The 20,429-nt window shown below is 41.9% G+C and overlaps 1 protein-coding gene across 2 annotated transcripts; it reads left to right on the top strand.

Moving 5' to 3' along the window:
* The first annotated feature begins 5,875 nt into the window (after nucleotides 1-5,875).
* COX7A2L (cytochrome c oxidase subunit 7A2 like) lies at nucleotides 5,876-13,159 on the top strand. 2 transcript variants are annotated; one of them, XM_081265270.1, is made up of 4 exons: nucleotides 5,876-6,027; nucleotides 10,291-10,361; nucleotides 10,827-10,958; nucleotides 12,285-13,159. In XM_081265270.1, the coding sequence occupies exons 1-4, from the start codon at nucleotides 6,000-6,002 to the stop codon at nucleotides 12,423-12,425; spliced, it is 372 nt and encodes a 123-aa protein (XP_081121396.1). In that variant the 5' UTR covers nucleotides 5,876-5,999; the 3' UTR covers nucleotides 12,426-13,159. The 2 variants fall into 2 exon arrangements, with proteins under 2 accessions (XP_081121396.1, XP_081121397.1); XM_081265271.1 differs by lacking the exon at nucleotides 10,291-10,361.
* Nucleotides 13,160-20,429: the final 7,270 nt, after the last annotated feature.

The following is a 20,429-nucleotide window of genomic DNA, read 5'->3' on the forward strand; positions in this document are numbered from 1 at the left end:
CCTCACATGTGTTAGGCAAGTGCTCTACCACTGAACCACAACCCTAGCCCCAGGTAGATTTTTTTAAAAATATTTATTTATTTTTTTTAGTTCTCGGCGGACACAACATCTTTGTTGGTATGTGGTGCTGAGGATCGAACCCGGGCCGCACTCATGCCAGGCAAGCGTGCTACCACTTGAGCCACATCCCCAGCCCCCCAGGTAGATTTTTTTCTAAAGATAGAAAGTTTAGGCTCCGGGGTTGTGGCTCAGAGGTAGAGTGGTAGAGTGATTGCCTAGCATGTGTAAGCATGATTCCCAGCACCACATAAAAATAAAAAGCAAATTTAAAAAAAAGGTATTGTGTCCACCTACAACTAAAAAAAAAGTATTAAAAAGAGTTAAACACAAATGTACCATCTAGCTTTGTCATTGCTTTAAAAAAATCAAGATAGAGGGCTGGGGATGTGGCTCAAGCGGTAGCGCGCATGCCTGGCGTGCGTGCGGCCCGGGTTCGATCCTCAGCACCACATACAAACAAAGATGTTGTGTCCGCCGAGAACTAAGAAAAAATAAATAAATATTAAAATCCTCTCTCTCTCTCTCTCTCTCTCTCTCTCTCTCTCTCTCTCTCTCTCTCCCCCCCCTCTCTCTCACTCTCTTTAAAAAAAAAAAAAATCAAGATAGAAAGTTCTAGTACTACAGAAGACAATTTGTATATGTGGTGCTGGGGATTGAACCCAGGGCCTTTTACATATAAAGCAAGCACTCTACCAACTGAGCTATATCTTCAGCCCCCAGGTGCACAGTTTTTAATATCCTTTCTGCTTGATTACCACTTTCCATGGCCATCAGGGTACTCATGGAAATAACTAACCAGGTTGGTTGTTCATTCCCATGGCAATGTTTGGAGGTAATGTTCATTCATTTGCTCACTCTTGTTTTCATTCATTCATTCATTTCTCAAATAGTCCTGTGAAAAACCCTTGTAGTGTCAACCCTAATGGGCAGAATGACCTTTGAGTCACCTTCCTTAGGGCCTGTCACATGGCATGTCACTTAATAGTTCTTCACATTTACTCAGGGGTGATTAAAGAATATCCTAAATTAACTCATAGTTTGAAGTATTAGTACATGAAAACATTTTTAAAATATATTTTTTGTGCCTTATAAGGATGTTGTGTTACTTGTGCAAGTATATTTAGGCTTACAAAAGTCATATATTCTCATTATTACAAAATGTTTAAACATTCCTAACATATATGATGCAGAGAGTGAGACTCTTCAGGGACTAGGATCCAGCCCTTCCCCCCAAATGAGGGAGGGTCACTGCTTTCCTTTTATTCTCTCTACAGAACAACAATTACATCTACTGTATTTTTATAGATGTTAATGTAAAGTAGCATGAATCTTGTTCTGGATTTCTATGCATAATTAAGTGTATTTAAGATGATTTAAAATAAATTCTGAGTCATACCTCAGCCTTTCTTTACCAGTGAAATGAAATGCAATGTGTCAAAATTGACTTAAATCCATAATCTCTGTGGATGTGCTTTTGACTTGCATATAACGAAGAACAGGCAGACAAGAGTGAGGCAGCTTCACGCACTGTATTGACATTCAACAATGAGAAGGTCAGAGTAGGGAGTTGATGTCAATATGTTCATCCAGAACTGCAATAAAGCTGTCCCTGCAACTGCAGTCCCAGCTGCCATCTCCCCTCCTTTGGGTGAGATATGTGCCATTCAGACCCTCCACTCCTTTGCTTTAACAAAGGTTTGTTTTTCTTTTCTTTTTTCTTTTAAAAATATTTTTTTTTAGTTGTAGATGGACACAATACCTTTATTTTATTTTTATGGGGTCTGAGGATCAAACTCAGTACCTTCCACGTGCAAGGTGAGCATTCTACCACTGAGCTACAACCCCAGCCCAAAGGTTTGTTTTTCAATATCGATATAATACTGGATTTCAGATTTCAAAGACAAAATTCCCACACCAGATAGGGCTTTGACAAAAAGACTGGAGATGACAGCTGAGATTTCTGCCACATGAAAATTATGAATAATTGCACGGCAGGTTGTCATCTTCTAAGTATCATAAAGTGAGTTTAGCTCTCCATTTTGCTTTTTACTGGAGATGCTTTTCTTAGGGGGGTATCACTAGTGGTTTTAAGTATTGGAAAAATGTATTCTCTCTACCTCTTTTTTTTTTTTTTCCATCAGAGAGGGTAGACACAAACCATAATAAAAAAAAAAAAGGCAACACTTCGTTGGAACAGCGCACTAGATGTATCCCATTTTCCACATATCTTTTCCCAGGTTAGGAAAATCTTCTGTTTGCAGATCTGACAGCAAAGGAACAAAATGAGAGAAAGCAGGGCTTTTGAGGTCCTCTGCCCTGAAAGTCCCCTCCCATGGTAAAAACGCCTAAAATAAATGCTTAGGACTCATATTTCTGCTCCCAACAGGTGACACCAAAGCCAGGTGATATACAAGCCTTCCTAAAAACACAGGAAAGGGTGGAAGGAATCAGCTCTACTACTACAAGGGCTGCACACGCTTCAAGTGTTGATTTTTAAAAACTCTATTCTGGGGAAATCAGAGAATTTAAAAAAATTAAGAATTATTTCACATGGCAGTTCCTATTTATATTCAGTGTAACCCCACTTAAAATTTTTATCGGTTTTCCATCCATTCCTCAAGTACTTTCACAGAGCAGCCTGCCAGAGGCCATTAGCGCTGCAGCCTTGCAAATGGAGAAGCTGCGGAGGTCTGATTCACCAGCCGTCATTCTGACTGGCATTTGCACTCACTCAGTTCACTTGGCGATTGGCAAGCTCCTCTGCGCTCTGAGTCGTGGTCACTTTCTCTCAGAATAGGATCTAGGGAACAACCTGAGGGATCATGATAAGAAAGAACCATCATGTCTTTGATGTTGGGTGGGATGTGCAAATACGAATGAGAATAGGGTGCCTTAGTACTGTCAAGAGTGTGCTGCATTTTATTTGGGAAATGAGACAAAATCTTCCCTTGATCATCCACTCCATGTGACATCCCAACCCACACTCTGCTACTGACATTTTATCTCCCACTGAACAGCCCGGCTGTTGTAACATTTTCAGGATTCTTAATTTATGTCTTGCAGGATCTAAAATCAGATGGCAGGGACTTTAAGAAAATAACCAGCGTTGACAGGCACCTTTATACTTCAAGAAGCTGCTACACCTTAATGCTGCTAAGAACTGGGGGAAATAGTTTCTCCTTCTTTTTTCAAAATATGGCCAGAAGACAGTGGGATGGAGAAAAGGAGCTGTCCTAAATAATTTAATTTCCCCTTCCCATCTAAACTCTACGAAATACCTTTCTTGCTACCCAGTATTTGCTAGCAAGCTCATTCTTTCTTCTTAGCATGTGGGATTCCAGCATTTATTTAGTTTATTTAATTTTTTAAATTTCTTGTTCTTTTTAGTTATAATAGAATGTATTTCGACGTATCATATACATAGAATATAATTTCCCATTTTTGTGTTTTTACATGATGTGGAGTTACATTGGTCATGCATTCATATATGAACATCGGAAAGTTATTTCAGATTCATTCTACTGTCTTTCCCATTCTTATTCCCCCTCCCTTCCCCCTACTCCACCCTGTCTAGTCTGGTGACCCCCTACAACCCCCCTGCCCCCGCCATTGTGAGTCAGCATTATCCCCACATTAGAGTGAACATTTGACCTTTGGGATTTTGGGACTGGCTTATTTCACTTAGCATGACAGTCTCCAGTTCCATTGATTTACCAGCAAATGCCATAATTTCATTCTTCTTTATGGTTCAATAATATTCCATTGTGTATGTACCATATTTTCTTTATCCATTCATCGGCTGAAGGGCACTAGGTTAGTTCCATAGCTTAGCTGCTATGAATTGAGCTGCTATGAACATTGATGTGGCCATGTCACTATAGTATGCTGATTTTAAGTCCTCTGGGTATTTGCTAAGGAGCAGAATAACTGGGTCAAATGGTGGTTCCATTCCAAGTTTTCTGAGGAATCTCCATACGACTTTCCAAAGTGGTTGCACCAATTTGCAGTCCCACTAGCAATGTATGAGTGTATACCTTTCCCCTATATCCTTGCTAATGTTTATTGTTACATGTAGCATTTACTCAATTTAAATTAGATTGACCAAGAAAAGTTTGTGGTAATTAAGATTCTTATATATAGTTGAGAACTATGGAGAAGCAAAAGGATCCAAAGGTAAACATCAGCAACTTATTTTAAACTTTGTAAATTCCTGAACTGTTGATTGTTAGACCACTAAAGATCGATGATGATGATGATGATGATGATGATGATGATTACTGCTCCAAAAATGGAAATGATTAGTTTTAACTCATTCAGCCATGGAGAAAATAAGACTCAAACTCATATATCATATTGTTTTCATTATATGATGACTTTGTAAAAACAGCAACTTTGCATTGGATTATATTATGAATCTGCTGAAATCTTACTCTCTAGGGTATTAGTAGTGCTGAATACTTGGGAATTTGGGTCTTAGACTTGCCAAAGTGGGGATGATGGTGTACACCATGGCTCTGGAGTGCTCAGCCTTGATACTCCCCTTTTTAGAACAGATTCATATCTATTTACCTATAATGTTATAGGTAACATGTTATAGCTAAGTATACAGAATCTTGAGCTCGATGACTAATTCTGCTACTAATTGTTGACCTGGGACAGGTGCTGCGTTTCTCTTGGCCTCCTTTTCCTAACTGTAAAATGGAAACCATAATATCCACCTCCTAATGTAGTTATGAAGATTAGATGAGTTAATGGAAAATTCTATATCAATGTTTGTAGCATTCATCAGTTAGCTACATGCGTTCATAAATGCACTATAAATACACCTATAATGTGTCTTTCTAATCAGAGCTTTAGTAAAGAAACTCTTGTTTCATCCTGAGTATACTCCTTTTATGCAATATTTTGCCTATATTGGAGACTTAAAAACACCTCTACATCGAAATATACGAAAAAGGTAGTCCAGATCTTTCTGGTTTAAAGTCCAGATTTCACAAATGATTCTAGGCACCTTCTCTTCAGCGCATTTATCTCAGCGGGCACAGCTTGGGAAAAGAATGAACAACCAATTCCCATAAAATTCAAATGAGAGTCAAGATCAGAGTGAGGAACTGCAAAATTTACATCTTGTCGACTTAAGTTTTAGGTCACTATGTGTGTGTCCTCTGCACGAAGCCCAGTAGGCTATTTGTAATAATAAATATTGAGGCGAAACCCCTAACAGCCCTAGATACTAAAAGCCTCTCAGCAGGTGCTCCAGATGTTCTTAGGCGCTGCCCCTCTCAGGTTGCCAGGTTAAGCCTGGCCCACCTGTCCCTACTCCTAGGCAAAAAAACAGCTGGGCGCTTCACTAGGTGATTTAGGTCGGGAGGAAAGAAACAAGACCAAGAGCAAGCAAAATTTGGTACAGAAGGGAAAGCTTCAACTAGACCACCAGGTAGGTGGAAGCCCGCAGTCTCGGCTATCTCCGGCCCTGCCCCGCCCTCGGCCCCGCCCATTCAGCTCCATGCCCCGCCCAGATCCCGCCTCGCCTGACCGCCGCGGTGCCTCTGCTGCTGGACTTGGTCCTCGAGGCGCTTGCGCGTTTTTTAAGGAGTCTTAGTATTGCCTTAATCTAAATAGGGGGAAGAGGAACCTCGTACTTCCCACGAACTCCGACACAGAAGCCAGTATGCTCTTTTAGAGCTGGACTTGTCTTTCATGGACTTATGAACCCAGCTTCTGTTCCCCTAATGTCGCTTAAGAAAGCATGTTTTAAATTAGGCACTCTCTAGGCAGCCCGCCTTTAGGAGCGGGGTCCTTCCTCTTGCGCCTTGGGACCACAAGAGGGGAGGCGGGGTCCTTCTCTGGGGCGGTCGCGCAGGCAGCGGCTGCGGGAAGCTGGACACCAGCATCATGTATTACAAATTTAGTGGATTCACGCAGAAATTAACTGGAGCATGGGCTTCGGAAGCCTACAGCCCGCAGGTACGGGTCGAATAGCACCGACTCAGGAGAAATGGCGGCTCACATCCCCAGGTCAGGCAGTCGCCAGGAGAGGCATCTGCCCACGAGTCGGTTCGGTTCAGTTCAGTTGAGTTCATTCACACCTCCTAGCACCTGTCCACGCCGACTTGCAGTGGTCCTCGAGGCTCTTCTTGTGTGGCTGCCCTTCCTTCAGGCGGGCTTGACCCTGTGCAAAAGTTCGGTGTAGCACACTGCAAGGGTCAAGGTGACCCCTAGGGTCCTTGCTTGTTTAAGATGGATGACTCGGGTCAGAATGTAACCTTCCTGAATTCGAGGTTCGGCCCTTTTCCTATTTTGAACAAGTCTGGCTTTTGGCCTTCCGGACCTCATTTTGATACCCCTTGCCACAGCCCTAAAGGGGGCCTCAGGCCAGCAGGAGATTGGAGGATGGGGATGACTGCACCCGAGAAAGCCGTGGGGTGGCAGGGCTCATAGGATGCGGATGATTGGGAGACTGAGCCGGTTCCTTCAAATGTTTGGGTAGCAGGGGAATTTACACGCAACGAAGTTCCACTTTGTCCACTGTGAAGTGGTTGACAGTGCACTATTTCTGAACTACCGATGTCTTGCAGATGCTACAGCTTGAGATGAAGTATTTTAGAGTCCTGTACACATTTGGGCTCAAGTACTTAATTGTATTGCTTTAGTTGTGTGACCCTGGCCGAGTTGCTTCATTTATTTTGAGCTCAATTTTATCCCGTTGTAGTGCAGATTGAGTGAAGTGTGTTAAGTGACTGGTGGTTTTGGTAGATAGTTGGTTCTCCAGAAGCCGAATCTGAGATATCATCACATTCGTTTCTCATAGAGGAGTGTGAGAAGGGTTGGTGAGATACGCAGTTAGAGAACTTGACCGGAATAGTAAGGGGCACAGATAGGTGGTGTAACAATTTTTTATTATTGTTGCCTCTTGCTTTTTTTTTTCTTGGTGGGGTACTGCAACTTGCTCAAGGGAAGGATGTTTAAGAATGATTGCAGCTGAGCGTGGTGGCGCATGCCTGTAATCCCAGGAGTTCCGGAGGCCGAGGCAGGAGGATAGCGAGTTCAAAGCCAGCCTCAGCTAAAATGAGATGCTAAGCAAGCAACTCAGTGAGACCCTGTCTCTAAGTAAAATACTTAAAGATTTCTTAAGCTACACTGAAAGAAAGGAGCAATATTATGTACACTTTATGAATGTAGATTTCAGAGTGACCGTGACAGGTGCTGTCCTATCTGTCTCTCTGTGTGTGTGTGTGTGTATAAAATGTATATATGTCCTGGCAAATAGGTGCTCTGATGTTGCTAATTAGGAGGAGTACTTCAACTTTTTCTTTCTTGGAACACTAGCACACTGTAAAATGAAGATATTTGTAATGTTGTTATTATGTAAAGTGAATAACCTAACATGCATTAAATAACCTGATATGGAAAAGCTGGTTCTGTAACAGCAGCACAGAGACTTGTAAGTCAACTTGATGGCAAGTAGTTGTTGGGAGGGTATTTTCCAATGGTTGGTTGAAAAGGTTTTCCTTACCTTTCTGTGTCCTGTGCCAAAAATAAATCAAGGCTAATAAACATATGAAAAGAATCTTAACATCATTAGTTATGAGGAAAAAGCAAATCAAAACTACAATGAAATTCTACCTCACATCTGCCAGAAGATCTATAATCAGAAAGGAAGCCAATAGCAAGAAGTATTGGTGAGGACATAGGGAAACTAGAAACCTCTGACACTGCTAGTGAGAATGTAAAATGGTGTAGCCACTTTGGAACACAGTTTGGCAGTTTCTAAAAAGGGCAACATAATTTTACTGTATGACTCAGTAATTATTTTCCTAGCTAGGATGGCAGAACAATATTCCAGGGAAAGAGAACTGTGAAAGGGAAGGGGTGGAAGAGAATCATTGAGAAGATAAGCTTGGCTATGGAGGATAGAGGTAATCATGAAGGGGCTAGAATGATAGGACTTAATTTTGTGAGAAATGAGTAGGGACTTAGCAACTTAATGCAGAAAGTTATAGTAGTTTGTTCTTGTTGGTGAGAGAGATGTTGGGGATGGAGAAGAAAGACTCTAAGACCACTGCGAAATGGGAGGATGGTGGTGCTTTCAACAGACAGGGAGCTCCTGATGGGCTGGTAGGTGAATTTTGGACATGCTCAGTGTGGTGTTAGAGGGACCTGAAAGCATTGATGTCCAACTTGCAGTTAGAAATTAGTAGAATTGGGCTAGGGGTGTCACACAAGGCCCTGGGTTCAATCCCCAGCACCATGAAGAGGAAAAACAAAATGAGGCAATGCAGACTGAAACTAGTTTCCAGTTCTAAATTAGAGTGAAAGTTTCAAACATTTAAAAATTTGGGATAATTTTATTTCTCCACCCTCCTCTCCAAGCCTAAAAATTAGAAGAACAAAAATTTTGGTTCAGTCAACTTTTTTTGGGAAAAAAATCCTGTTTACCTTTCTCCTTAAAAATAAAAAAATAAAAAAAAAATTGGAGCAGTTAGGGACTAGGGGAGCTCACGGGTTGAATGCTTGCTTAGCATCTTTGAGGTCCTGGGTTCAATCCCCAGCACTTCTCCCCTACAATTTTTTTTTTTTTTTTTTTTTTTTTTTTTTTGAGCAGATAGACTAGATGGGGCTGGGGTTGTGGATAAGTGGTAAAGCCACTTGCCTAGCATGTGCAAAGCACTGGGTTCGATTCTCAGCACTATGTATAAATAAATGAATAAAATATAGATCCATCAACATCTAAAAAAAATAGGAAGAACTCAGTTACTGTACATGATTAGGGTTGAATGGCCCTTAATCAATTTTGGATGTAGGGATTATGTAAATAGCTGGGAGATTCAGTGTTAAAAAGTAAAGTCTTCGATTTCTACTTGATTTATGGTCCACTTACTTTAAGAACAGCTTTCAGTTGTTTTATCCTTGCTGTGGGAGGTGTGGAGCCTCTGCCAAGTGCTGATGAACATGACTTTGGTTTATTTAAGTCTGGTAAAGCTATAGCCTTCCTTAGCTGACTTACACATTAAACACATATTTAGTGGATGTGCTCTCGTGCCAGTTGCTTTTCTAAGTCTTGGGAAATAGAAGCAATGAACAACACATGCCAGAATCTTGGGGGCTGTCACTGAAATAGGGGGAGACACAGTAAATAAAGTAGAATATAAGAGGACTAGGTGTTGTAGTGCATGCCTCTAATCCCAATCGTTTGAGGGGCTGAGGCAGGAGGATCTTGAGTTCAAAGCCAGCCTCAGCAAAAGTGAGGCTCTAAGCAACTCAGTGAGACCCTGTCTCTAAATAAAATACAAAATAGGGCTGGGGATGTGACTCAGTGGTCGAGTGCCCCTGAGTTCAATCCCTGGTACCAAAAGAAAAGAAAAAAGCTGAATGTAGGATTTTATATTTTGAGTATAAAGTTTTTTTTTTAATTTTTAAAGTAATTATAGATAGATAACATACCTTTATTTTATTTATTTTTTTATGCGAAGCTAAGGATCGAACCCAGTGCCTCTCATGGGATAGGCAAGCGCTTTGCCACTAACCACAGCTCCAGCCTGACAATAAAGTTATTCAAATAAGCATATGTAAAAAGATTGGGGAGAATATACAATTATTGATAGGATAAAATGAGATTATAGGTAACTTTAAAATTCTGTATTCTGAACTTTTCTAATATTATAAATGGAAATATTGAATTAAAATTGTTAATATGATTGATACTCCCGTTTTCAGATGGTACTGCTCAAAAACTTTGTTGTAGTTTTGAGTCACTGGATGGGTCAACAAACACAAAGTTAGGTATAATCCTTTCTAAAAATGTTTTCACATGAGTCCTGTCCAAACATGAATTTGCAGTTTGGAGATGCTTGGTAGAAAGTACTTTTAAATTTCTACATTCAAGGTGGAATAATCATTAGGAGACAATACAGTGAGCTCACAGAATGATTGAAAGGAGGACCTAATATTCTCCAATTCAAATAAAGCCTTGTTATCACAGTAGCAGGGCCTCTTTTTTTTTTTTTTTTTTTTTTTTTAAATCTCTGACTCCTGAGTCCCTGTCTCTACTTGAGTATTACATGCTAAATGTAGGGCCACGCCTTACAGACCAAAATGGATTGTGTTTTTTAAGCAATGGTTGATGGAAATGTAGGGTATGAGTAGTGGAATGCAAAAAGCCAGGGCTCTGGACTTTATAGAGGCTTGAATTTTAAAACTTGGCTCTTTGTTTTCATTTTGTGACTTCAGGCAAGTTACCTTCTCTGATCCAGTTTTCTCCTCTGTTAAATGAGAATGGGTTGCTGACAGGACTAAGCGAGGTAATGCTTGCAAAGTGTGGAACATAACAAAAGCCAGATTGATAATTAGCTGCTATTATTCCATAACATTAATGCCCATTACTAACATACTGTGTTAGTCCATTAGTCACCCAAAGGAGAGAAGGGGCAGTGAGGTCCCTTATGAAGTCTAACCAAAAGTTCATAAAGATTGTGTTTTACTGTATTTATTTCTGGAAGCTGAGATTGGGTCTTTGTTGTCTTTCCTGTCTTTCCTATCTTACTGGTAGGGAGTTCTTGATAGAGTTTGCTCTGGGAAAACTGCTTAAGGTATTTTGTCTAAAGTTTGAGGACCAACTAAAGACCTATTAATACAGGCTTGGAGAGATCCCTTTCCTATCCTTCGAGTGTGGATGAACGGCTGCTCCAGACAGCGTGCTCCTTGAAAGTTTTTTTCAGATGCCCAGACATACTTGCAACTTACTGTTTTTCTCTTTTTCTCTGCAGGGATTAAGGCCAGTGGTTTCCACAGAAGCACCACCTATCATATTTGCCACACCAACTAAACTGACCTCTAGTCCCACTGGTTATGATTATGCTGGGAAGAACAAGGTTCCAGAGCTACAGAAGTTTTTCCAGGTGAGGGATGACACTTAGGAACAGAGAAGCCTATGAAATAAACAGGCTTAAAAAATTCCTTTTGAAACTTGAGTCTTAGTCTAGCTTACTACCCTACCTCTTCTTTTTTTAAAAATATTTATTTAGTTGTAGATGAACACATAATATCTTTATTTATATTTTTATGTGGTACAGAGGATTGAACCCAGTGCCTCACACATATGAGGTAAGCACTTTACCACTGAGCTACAGCTTCAGCCCCCCAACCTTTTCTTTCTTTAAATAGAATTCCCTTGCTTTTAGTTTGAGTGAGAAACTAATAGAAATTTATATAGATAGATATGTATAAGAAAGGGAAAGGTGGTTACTGTTCTCATCAGCTTTTAAACATACTCAGGCTTTCCAGCTATATAGATAGTAGAATGGCTCTTGGTCATCCATTGCATAGAGAAAGCAATAGCAGTGATATTTGGCAACAAGTTTTAATTATTTTTTGCTTGCTTGATAATAAAATTCAGTGAGCTATTAATGGAAATAGAGGAGGTCCTCTTGAGTTAGCTGATGAACAGAGAGAAGCCAGAATTGAAATTTCAGATATTCTTAATCTACTTACAGATAATTGAGAAATGACTATATCACAGATGCCATAGGAGTGACAGAGCCTGCTACTGCTCCTTCTTCCCCCTTCTGAAAAATATGTCTAGATTAAGGCCATCTTAGAGAGAGAGTACTTTTTAATCAGTTCAATCCCTTTTTCTAGTAAATAAGATTTAAGGGGGCATTTGGAATCTTGAGATCAGTTGGGGAGGGCAGAAATGATGGAGGCTGCAAATTAGTGAATTAAACATCTTGTGGAGTCTTATTATTAAATGGGGCCTTAACTATTTGAATACAGTTAAATACAAAGTGGACATGAACCTATACATTGAACTGGTGTGCTCTTGACTTGGTTCCCTCATGATTAGAAGCCAAACTATAAACATAGGATTCCTGGGGAGCGTTTCTAGTGCTTGCACTTTTTGTTTAGCTGTTATTGCTTTTGCTTTTTAAAAAGCTCCCCAGTGCTCTTTTCCTGGTTAAGTAATATATGAAAAATGCCTTAGAAATTTGGAATATGTTGTGTGCTATTGCTTCAGGCTTTATTTTGGAGAATAACTTCAGATATATAAACTTTAGCTACATTTTAGAGAATAATAGTGTTTTAGTCAATGAGCATTCTCATGGATTAGGGTTTTTCCATTGTTCTGTTTACGGATAGTTTCACAGTAGACAAATTTGTTCTTTATTAGCCTAAAATTGTAATCTCTTTTTCTTATAACCATGTCCTTGTTAATTTTTGCTTTCAAGAAATCTGATGGCGTGCCCGTCCATCTGAAACGAGGCCTTCCTGACCAAATGCTTTACCGGACCACCATGGCGCTGACTGTGGGAGGGACCATCTACTGCCTGATTGCCCTCTATATGGCTTCACAGCCCAAAAACAAATAAGTTAGGCTACAGAGGACTGTTTTTGTTTTTTTTTTTTGCATAAACCCTTTGAAATTTCATTGTCCCCCCCCACTTGGATGATTTACTTAACATTTTTTCAAAAAATAAGAAAGAGAAAGATATGAAGACAGTATTTTGGTTTGCTTATGAAATGCGTATGGCCCGTCAGATGTCAGGCTCCTTTGACAGTTAAAACTATTGTTTAAAGACACACACTGCATGTGTTTTGGAGCTCCTGATTTCCCTGGAGGTTCTGGATGAAGGTTGCACACAGGCTCATTAACATAAGTCTGTGCTGAGGTCCTCTGGGACTTGGGAATGCATTTTTAAGCATGGAGCACAGAAGTCTTTCTGGATTTGGATGTGACTGAGAATGGAAGATGGAATCTAAGGCCAGGTGCATGAAATGAGGGGTTTGAGTCAGTAGTCACCTTGGGAATTTTTCCATCTTACAGCAAAATGTTAATAGCAATTATTTGCAGCCTGCCTGTATTCATTGGGCAGTTTATTTTAAAGGGTTATATGCCTCATCCCAGATCTTTAGTGAAATTTTATGTGTAATTGTTGTGTACTCCATCACGGGAACAGAGAATACCTGTTTAGTGTTGCACTTGAGATTGGTGTCTGTCTTGTTAATGCATCTGTGCCACAAATTCTACTTTATCTCTTAAAGACTTGTTATGGATTTAAATTATGGTTTATTTTGACTATGGAATAAATATATGAATGAAAAATTACAAGTTTGAAGTTCTTTTAAATTAAATGACCTTTCAGAATAATTGGAGGACACCATAGGCATCTTAAACCTGAGTCTAATTTCTTTTTTTGTTTAATTAAGCACCAGGTAATCTTTATAAAATGGTTCCTCATAGTCAAGCAATAGGAGTCTAATAGCATATTAATGATTACCGTATGGTTCCTTATAAGATTCCTGCTTGTTCCTTAGTGAAATGTACCTGTAATGCATAATTCACTTTAAAACACTAATTTCCTATGCTGTCATGACTGATAGACTTCACTTACTGTGTATTAATGCTGAAAGAGGTAGAATGTTATATATAAGGTGGTGATCTGTATCTTGCCATAACAAAGATGGTGACCTCTTTTCCCAATACTGGTATTGAACACAGGGCCATTCTACCACTGAGCTACATCCCAGCTCTGTTTATTTTTATTTTGAGACAGGGTCTTGCTAAGTTGCTGAGGCTGATCTTGAACTTGGGATCCTCCTGATTTAGCTTCCTAAGTTGCTGGGATCAGTAAGGGTTTGAAGCCTAAAATATTAGGGTACGATATTGGGGGTAAAAATTCTAGGTGGGAGAATGAAATAGAATTTCAAATTCAAGAAGAAATTTCTGACCCTTCTAGTGCTATGGTTTGAATGTCCTCATCCAAACTCATGTTGACATTTAATCCTCATTGTGAAGTAATTAAGAAGGTGAAACTGCGGTGTTTGGAGGAGGTCTGTGAGGAGATAAGTGAGGTTAAATGAGACTGTAAGGATGGATCCCTAATCCAGTGGGACTGTGGCTTTAAGAAAAGGAGGAAAGACCTGAGCTAGGATGCTGTCTGGCCATGTGATGCCCCCCCTTCTTGGATATCTGCAGTCCTACTAGCAAGAAGGGCCTCAATAATCTGGCTACCTGCTCTTGAACTTCCCAGCTTTCAGAACTCTGAGTAGATAAAGACTTTATAAATTACCCAGTCTGTGGTTTTCAGCTATAGCAACAGAGAATGGAATAAGACAAATAGACATTTGTTTTCTACGTTTTTTTTTTTTTTTTTTTTTGTGGTACTGGAAATTGAACCCAGAGCTTCAAATATACTTGGCAAGAGTTCTACCACTGAGCTGCATCCCCACCAGACATTTATATTTTTAACTAAATTAAGGTAGGTATTCATTTGCAGTGGTATTTATATCCCACTGAATACATTTATAAATGATTTAATAGTTTAGCCAATATATATTATACAACAAATTATACTTCCCTTTTTTCTGGGGGGTGGATCATTGAGGATTGAACTTGGGCAGTTTACCACGGATCTACATCCCCAGTAATTATTTATAGATAGGGTCTCACTAAGTTGCTGAGGCTGGCCCTTGAACCTGAGATCTTCCTGTTCTCAGCCTCCTGAGCTGCTGGATTTAAAGATGTGTGCTACCATGCCCAGCTCCAGAAATTACTTATTGCAATTTAAATTTAGGAAAATTTTTAGATGGTAAGCTTAAATAGGCAAACAGAGCTGGGCTCTGATGATATCTGTAATCCCAGCTATTTGGGATGGTGATGCAAGAGCATTGCAAGTTTGAAGCCAGGCTCAGCAACTTAACATAAGACTTCATTTAAAAAAAAAAAAACAAACAAAAAACTGGGCTAGGGATGTTTTTAAATAGTAGAGTGCTTTCCACATGCTTGAAACCCTGGTTCAATGCCCAGAACTGCCCCCAACCCCCAAAAAAGGGCAAAAAAAAAAAAAAAGCTATAAATATATATTTTCAAAAAATTTTTTTAAAGTACATAATAAGAAATACAGGTAGAAGCTGAGCGTGGTCGCACATGCCTTTTATCCTTTGCCTATTTAAGCTTGCCATCTAAAAATTTTCCTGTTTAAATAATTGCAATAAGTATAATTTCTGGAACCAGGCACAGTGGCATACACCTGTAATTCCAGAGGCTTGGGAGGCTGAGGCAAGAGGATTGCAAGTTCAAAGCCAGCCTCAGCAACTTAGCAAGACCCTATCTCTAAACACTAAAAAAGGGCTGAGGATTGGCTGAGTGGTTGAGCACTTACCTAGCATGTGTGAGTCAATGGGTTCGATCCTCAGCACCATATAAATAAATTAAAAGATATTGGGCCTATCTACAGCTAAAAATACTTTTAAACAAGATAGAAAGTGGCTACTTTACACTTGTTTTAAGAAGTAACCACTTACCCCTCCCTTTTTCTGTCAGCCTGACTTCTTTCAGTTTCTGATTAGCCTTCCCTCTCCTTGCCTCATCCTTTGTGACTTTGGTATGAAGCTTTCAATGCATGGCTTTGGCTTTTAGGACATTGGCCAACTTTTTATTTGTCTACTTTTTTTTTTCTTTTTGTGGCTTGGGTAGGCTTTCCTGGTGTGTATGATGTTGAGGTTTGTAACCCTCAAGGCATCTTTCTGATTTTTCAGATGGTGGGAAGCTTTCAGACCTCTCACTTTCTGACCCATTGATCAGCAACAGCTAGAGATGACACCTTTGGCATTAATAATTGACTGTGAGAATTTCTGACATTGTATGGTCTTGGTGAATGATAAACTTGCTTGATATTTTGATTGATCCATCACTGATCATGTGCCACAGACTGCCCATGTCAGGATTTGGTTGAGAAGTGGAGCCTTGCCCTTGGTCTTCTGTCAGGTTCATTGATTATCCTTGTTTCTCCTCCCGGACATTTCAGATGCCTGGGCCTCAAAAATGAATAACAGCCTTGCCTTTGATAAGTAGGCCTGGAGATTGTATTTCAGGAAACTCCTTTAAAAAGCATATCCAGGGTCCTTTGGAGGGTGCCTGTGAATCTCAGGGTTGTATGGAGGAGCTCTATAGCCAGCCCTCACGTGTTCCTGTGTGAGAGTGCCCGTGACTGGTAGTGTTTGGTTGCTTTACAGCAGGTTGTCCCTGGGTGGAATAGAGCTTATGTCACACTAGTCACCTCCTGAGTTAGGAGGGGAGTGGACAGATCATTTGCAGTCTCCTCTGCTGTTCACAGCTGTCACTTGCATAAGCTTGAACTTGAACTCCTGGCCTTTGTGTGGCTCCCAAGTTGCTGGTGTGTGGTGCTGCTGCAGGCTGTGTTGGGATTGGGACCAGATGTTGCTTGCTCAGGCTTGGGTCTGTGAGAGCTGATTTCCAAGGGAACTGCTTGCAAAATGCTAATGGAGAATGGGCTGAGCAGAATGACTAAGAATAGTGTGTGTGTGTATGTATGTATGTATGTATATATATATATATGTTTTAGTTGTAGTTGGACACAATGCCTTTATCTTGTTTTTATGTGGTGCTGAGGATCGAACCCAGGACCTCCCGCATGCTAGGCAAGCGCTCTACCGCTGAGTCCCAGCCCCAGCCCAGGAACAGTATTCTTTAGATAACATTTTTTTCCCCTTGTGTTCTGACTCATTCTACCTGGGACTTCTTGCATTCCCCTGCCCTGACTTTGTCTCTGGTCACTGACATTTGTTCATCACATGGCTTTACTTCAGGGCCAAAGCACGGGTCCTTCACGCTGCCCAGTGTATTCTAGCCAGACTGGAATCTTTGCTGACTTTAAATATCACTTTCTCATGGAAGCCAACTGAAGCAGCCTCGGGCTGTAAGAAGGATGGCCTTATCTCCCCAGTTAGTGGGGAAAAGTTTTAGGAAGACGACAGGTGCTCAGTGCAGTAGGGCCTCGGCACAGCTACAAGGAAAAACAGGTAAGTTAGGGGTCTGGGTTTTCCAAGGCAGAAAAGTGGAGGTTGAGGCTGTGCAGGAATGTACCTGGTGCCAGGGTGAAGTGTCAGGAAGTTTGTGCCGAAATTGGGGTCTTTCTGAGGGCATCTCATCAGGCAGAGGGCTCTTCACACATTCACTAATCCTAAAAGGAGAGAGAGAGAAATGGGGATGGGGCAGTTAGGCAAGGGTAGGGTGAAGGGGCAGGGCCCAGGGTCTGCTCAAAGGTCTGGCTCTGCCAGCTTAAGTCATTGTGCGTGTGGAGCCCTGGTTGCTCAGTCAGCTCAGCCCCCACAGATTATGGAAGTGCCTTGCCCCCGGAGGCATGATGTTCCAGAATCCATTAATACCTCATGGTATTAATACCCACCCCCGCTCCGTGTTTAGGCTACCAAACCTCCATGCTATACAGCACATTAATTTGAAAATTGACTTGCAGCTGAATGAGTTGATGTTGATTTCAAAGTTCATTGATGTTTAATTAGAACCATCTCAAGACTAAACCTGCTCCCAGGAAATTATTCTGTCCGAATAATTAAAGAGAATAAAGGTTAGATTTGAGTTTCTGGCTAAGTCTGTGTTGCATTCAACATCTCTAAAACATGAATTTCATTAACCTTTCATGAACCAACATTAAATTGCTTTCAATTAGTTGTCATTCTAATTAAAGTACAATCATACAGAGTTGCCTTTGTTTGTCGTTGGTGGCTGTTCCCTTTTCTCTGGAATGACATCCTCTTGAAGCAGTCATTTGGAAAATCATTCTCTAACTTTATGTGTGCCTGCCTACCACGGCTCCCTGAGTTGGGACCATTCATTGAGCACTGGGAGAGAACAGAGCCAGAGAAGTAGCCACACGTGCTGCAGGAGCGGCAGTAAGTCCTCATTGTTGGCAGGTGGACTGAGGTGTGTCATTTGGACCAGTGTGTCCTGTGGCAGGGATGATAAACTTCAGGAATAGGTGGGGTAGCCCAGGTGAGTTTGGGCTGCCTTGAGGAGGTTTTGGGTCCTGAGGAGGCATGGCCTCTGGCGAGTCTTGGGTAGGTCAGGATGGTAGTGTGATGTAGTTCATTCCGATCCTTTGCACCTTGGGTGTGAGTGGCCTTGCTCCTGCCAAGTGATGGATGTGAGTCCTCCTCCAGGTCTGTCTGCAATCTCAGTGTTCCAAGAGCCAGCGTGCCCGGGCTCCTGTCCAGTGGCCACAGCAAAAGTGGGAAGAGAAAGACTATGACATAGTAAGGACTTCCTGTGTCCCTGCTGGGAGATTTACTTGTTCCTGGGCATCAAGCATTGTTTTTTGTGTTTCTTTTCCTGATCAGTTATGCATGTGATGAGTTACAACCAAGACAGAACCTCTAAGCCAACGCAGCATTCCTCAAGGTGGAATTTCAGGCCCCAGAACCCAGGAGGCCAGAGGTGAGATCTGCTTTCTTGACAAATTCAGAAATACTGTATGACATGCTGTTATGGATGTATTTTGAGAATACAAATGTGTGGTGGGGACATTTGCTGGCTTTGCAGCACTCTGGGCCTAGAGGAACTTCAGTGTGGTCTGGAATCTGGGTGGATGGTGACAGAAACGGAAGGGACAGCCTGACTCCACTTGAAGATAGTCGTGCCTCTGGCCTCACACTTGGGCAGCTTGGGACTGTGTTTTGCTAGTGCCACCAGCTGACCTGGCCCCTTGTGAGTTGTGCTTTGAAGTCTTGCTGGGCTCTTGTTGTTCCTGATGTCACTGGTTCCCCACAGTATTTTTTTATTTTTTTTGGTGTGTGTGTGTGTGTACTTCTCTTATGGGGTCATCATCAGGTACCCTGTTTGTCTTTTCCTGCAGGGCTTTTCCATGAGCAGGTCCAAGGTTACCCAAGGCCAGTCATCCTATCCCCGTCAGACTGGGGGCTTGTCTCGTCTTCCTCATCAGTAACCTTCGGAGCACAAGCCAGTTGTTCTCATTGACTGTACAGATTCTGTGTGGGGCAGGGGAGAGCAGAGAAGGGTGACTTTTCCCCTGGACTTCAAGGTGCACGGAATGATGAGCACAGCCAGAGTGCACCAGAACAGACCAGAGGCAGGCCCAGGACCCAGGAAGGCAAGAGGAGAGGTGGCAGGGATGTCCCCAGGGGATACTGTTTAGACTGCATGTGGCCTGAGTTGGTGGGGAAGGCCATTTGGCCTGTGGAAAGAGGACATGCGGACACATGAGTGCATCTTGGCTGTGCCTGTAGGGTGAGAAGGAGAGAGGAAATGTAGGATCATTTCAGGGCGGGATGCTCCGGCCTGCCCATGAAGATCCCACAGAAACCACTTCAGCCTTGGTGGCTGTGCATGGTAGCTTTAGTAATGGAGACACCTCGGGCTCTCCTTGCTCCCTCACAGTTTGTCATGTGCTCATGGCTTCCAGTGCAAGCACTTTATTGTGAGGGAGTCCCACCCAGCGATATGGGGGGATAGTTGTCCCCGCACACAGATGCATGGGCAGCTGGTCTCTTTCTCTCATGCTCTAGAAGGCTGGGCCTTCACAGAGCAGGTAGGAAGAGCCTGTGAGCTTGCCAGGGTGGCTCTGTCCATTGGATCCTTTGGTTTGGATCTGTCTGCTTTTGGTGAGCAAGGCCCTATTTTTTTTTTTTTTTCTTCCAGTTTGGGATCAGGGAAGCGATGCCTTGGGGCAGCACAGATAGTATCTAAACCCCTCCACCCACCCTGGGAAACACTTTCCTGGGAACAACTGATTACTCTCAGTTTAAACTGTTCATTGCGGCCTTTTTTATTATAGCCAGCACAGTTAGGTGTCGCTTAGTGATGGGGATTCATTCTGAGAAACGTGTTGTTAGGTGAGTTGGTCGTTATGCAAATCACAACATACTTAAATTGAGGCAGCTAGGATGTCACTAGGTGATATAACCTGTGGGACCACAGTCATGACATGACTGTAGTTAATTAATGTTTTGCTGTCAGTTCTCCCCCTGATCCCAAAATAGGCTGCTCTATTAGGTGGGATGGAGCTGGATCACACCAAGGCTCCAGAGTCCTGTGAGGGCTCAAGTCCTAACAAGGGGATTCTTGGCTCAGCTCAGAATTAATTCATCCTCTAAATGGAAATGTCAAAGCCTGGCAAACATTCTTGCTAATGATTCTGGTGATGGAACTGTTCAGGGGCAGCAAACAGTAGGCCACATGGAAATGGATTCTGCTGGTGCAGCAGGGGCTGTGGCTCTTGGGAGACAAGTCTGATGACCTAATGTCAACATTCAGAAGTCTCTGGTCCTCGATAAAGAGAGTGAGATTCCAATTTTCCCTTTCATTTTATTCTTAACAAGGGAAGGTGACTCGGTCTAAGCACCTGAGGGAAGGCAGGGGCTGGGTGGCTATGGGAGAGGATTTCCAAAAAAGGTGGAGAGAGCAGCAGTGACACTCAGATCAGCCAGGTGCAAGACAAATAGGTGCAGAATGCTGTGGCAGCTGAGGAGAAACGCCCAGGCTGGCTCTGTCCATCTGTGGCATAGGAGAGTGTGGTATGTTGTACTGTTAAATGCAG

This window comes from Spermophilus citellus (assembly GCF_964194105.1).
Source record: "Spermophilus citellus genome assembly, chromosome: 13".
NCBI lineage: Eukaryota > Metazoa > Chordata > Mammalia > Rodentia > Sciuridae > Spermophilus > Spermophilus citellus.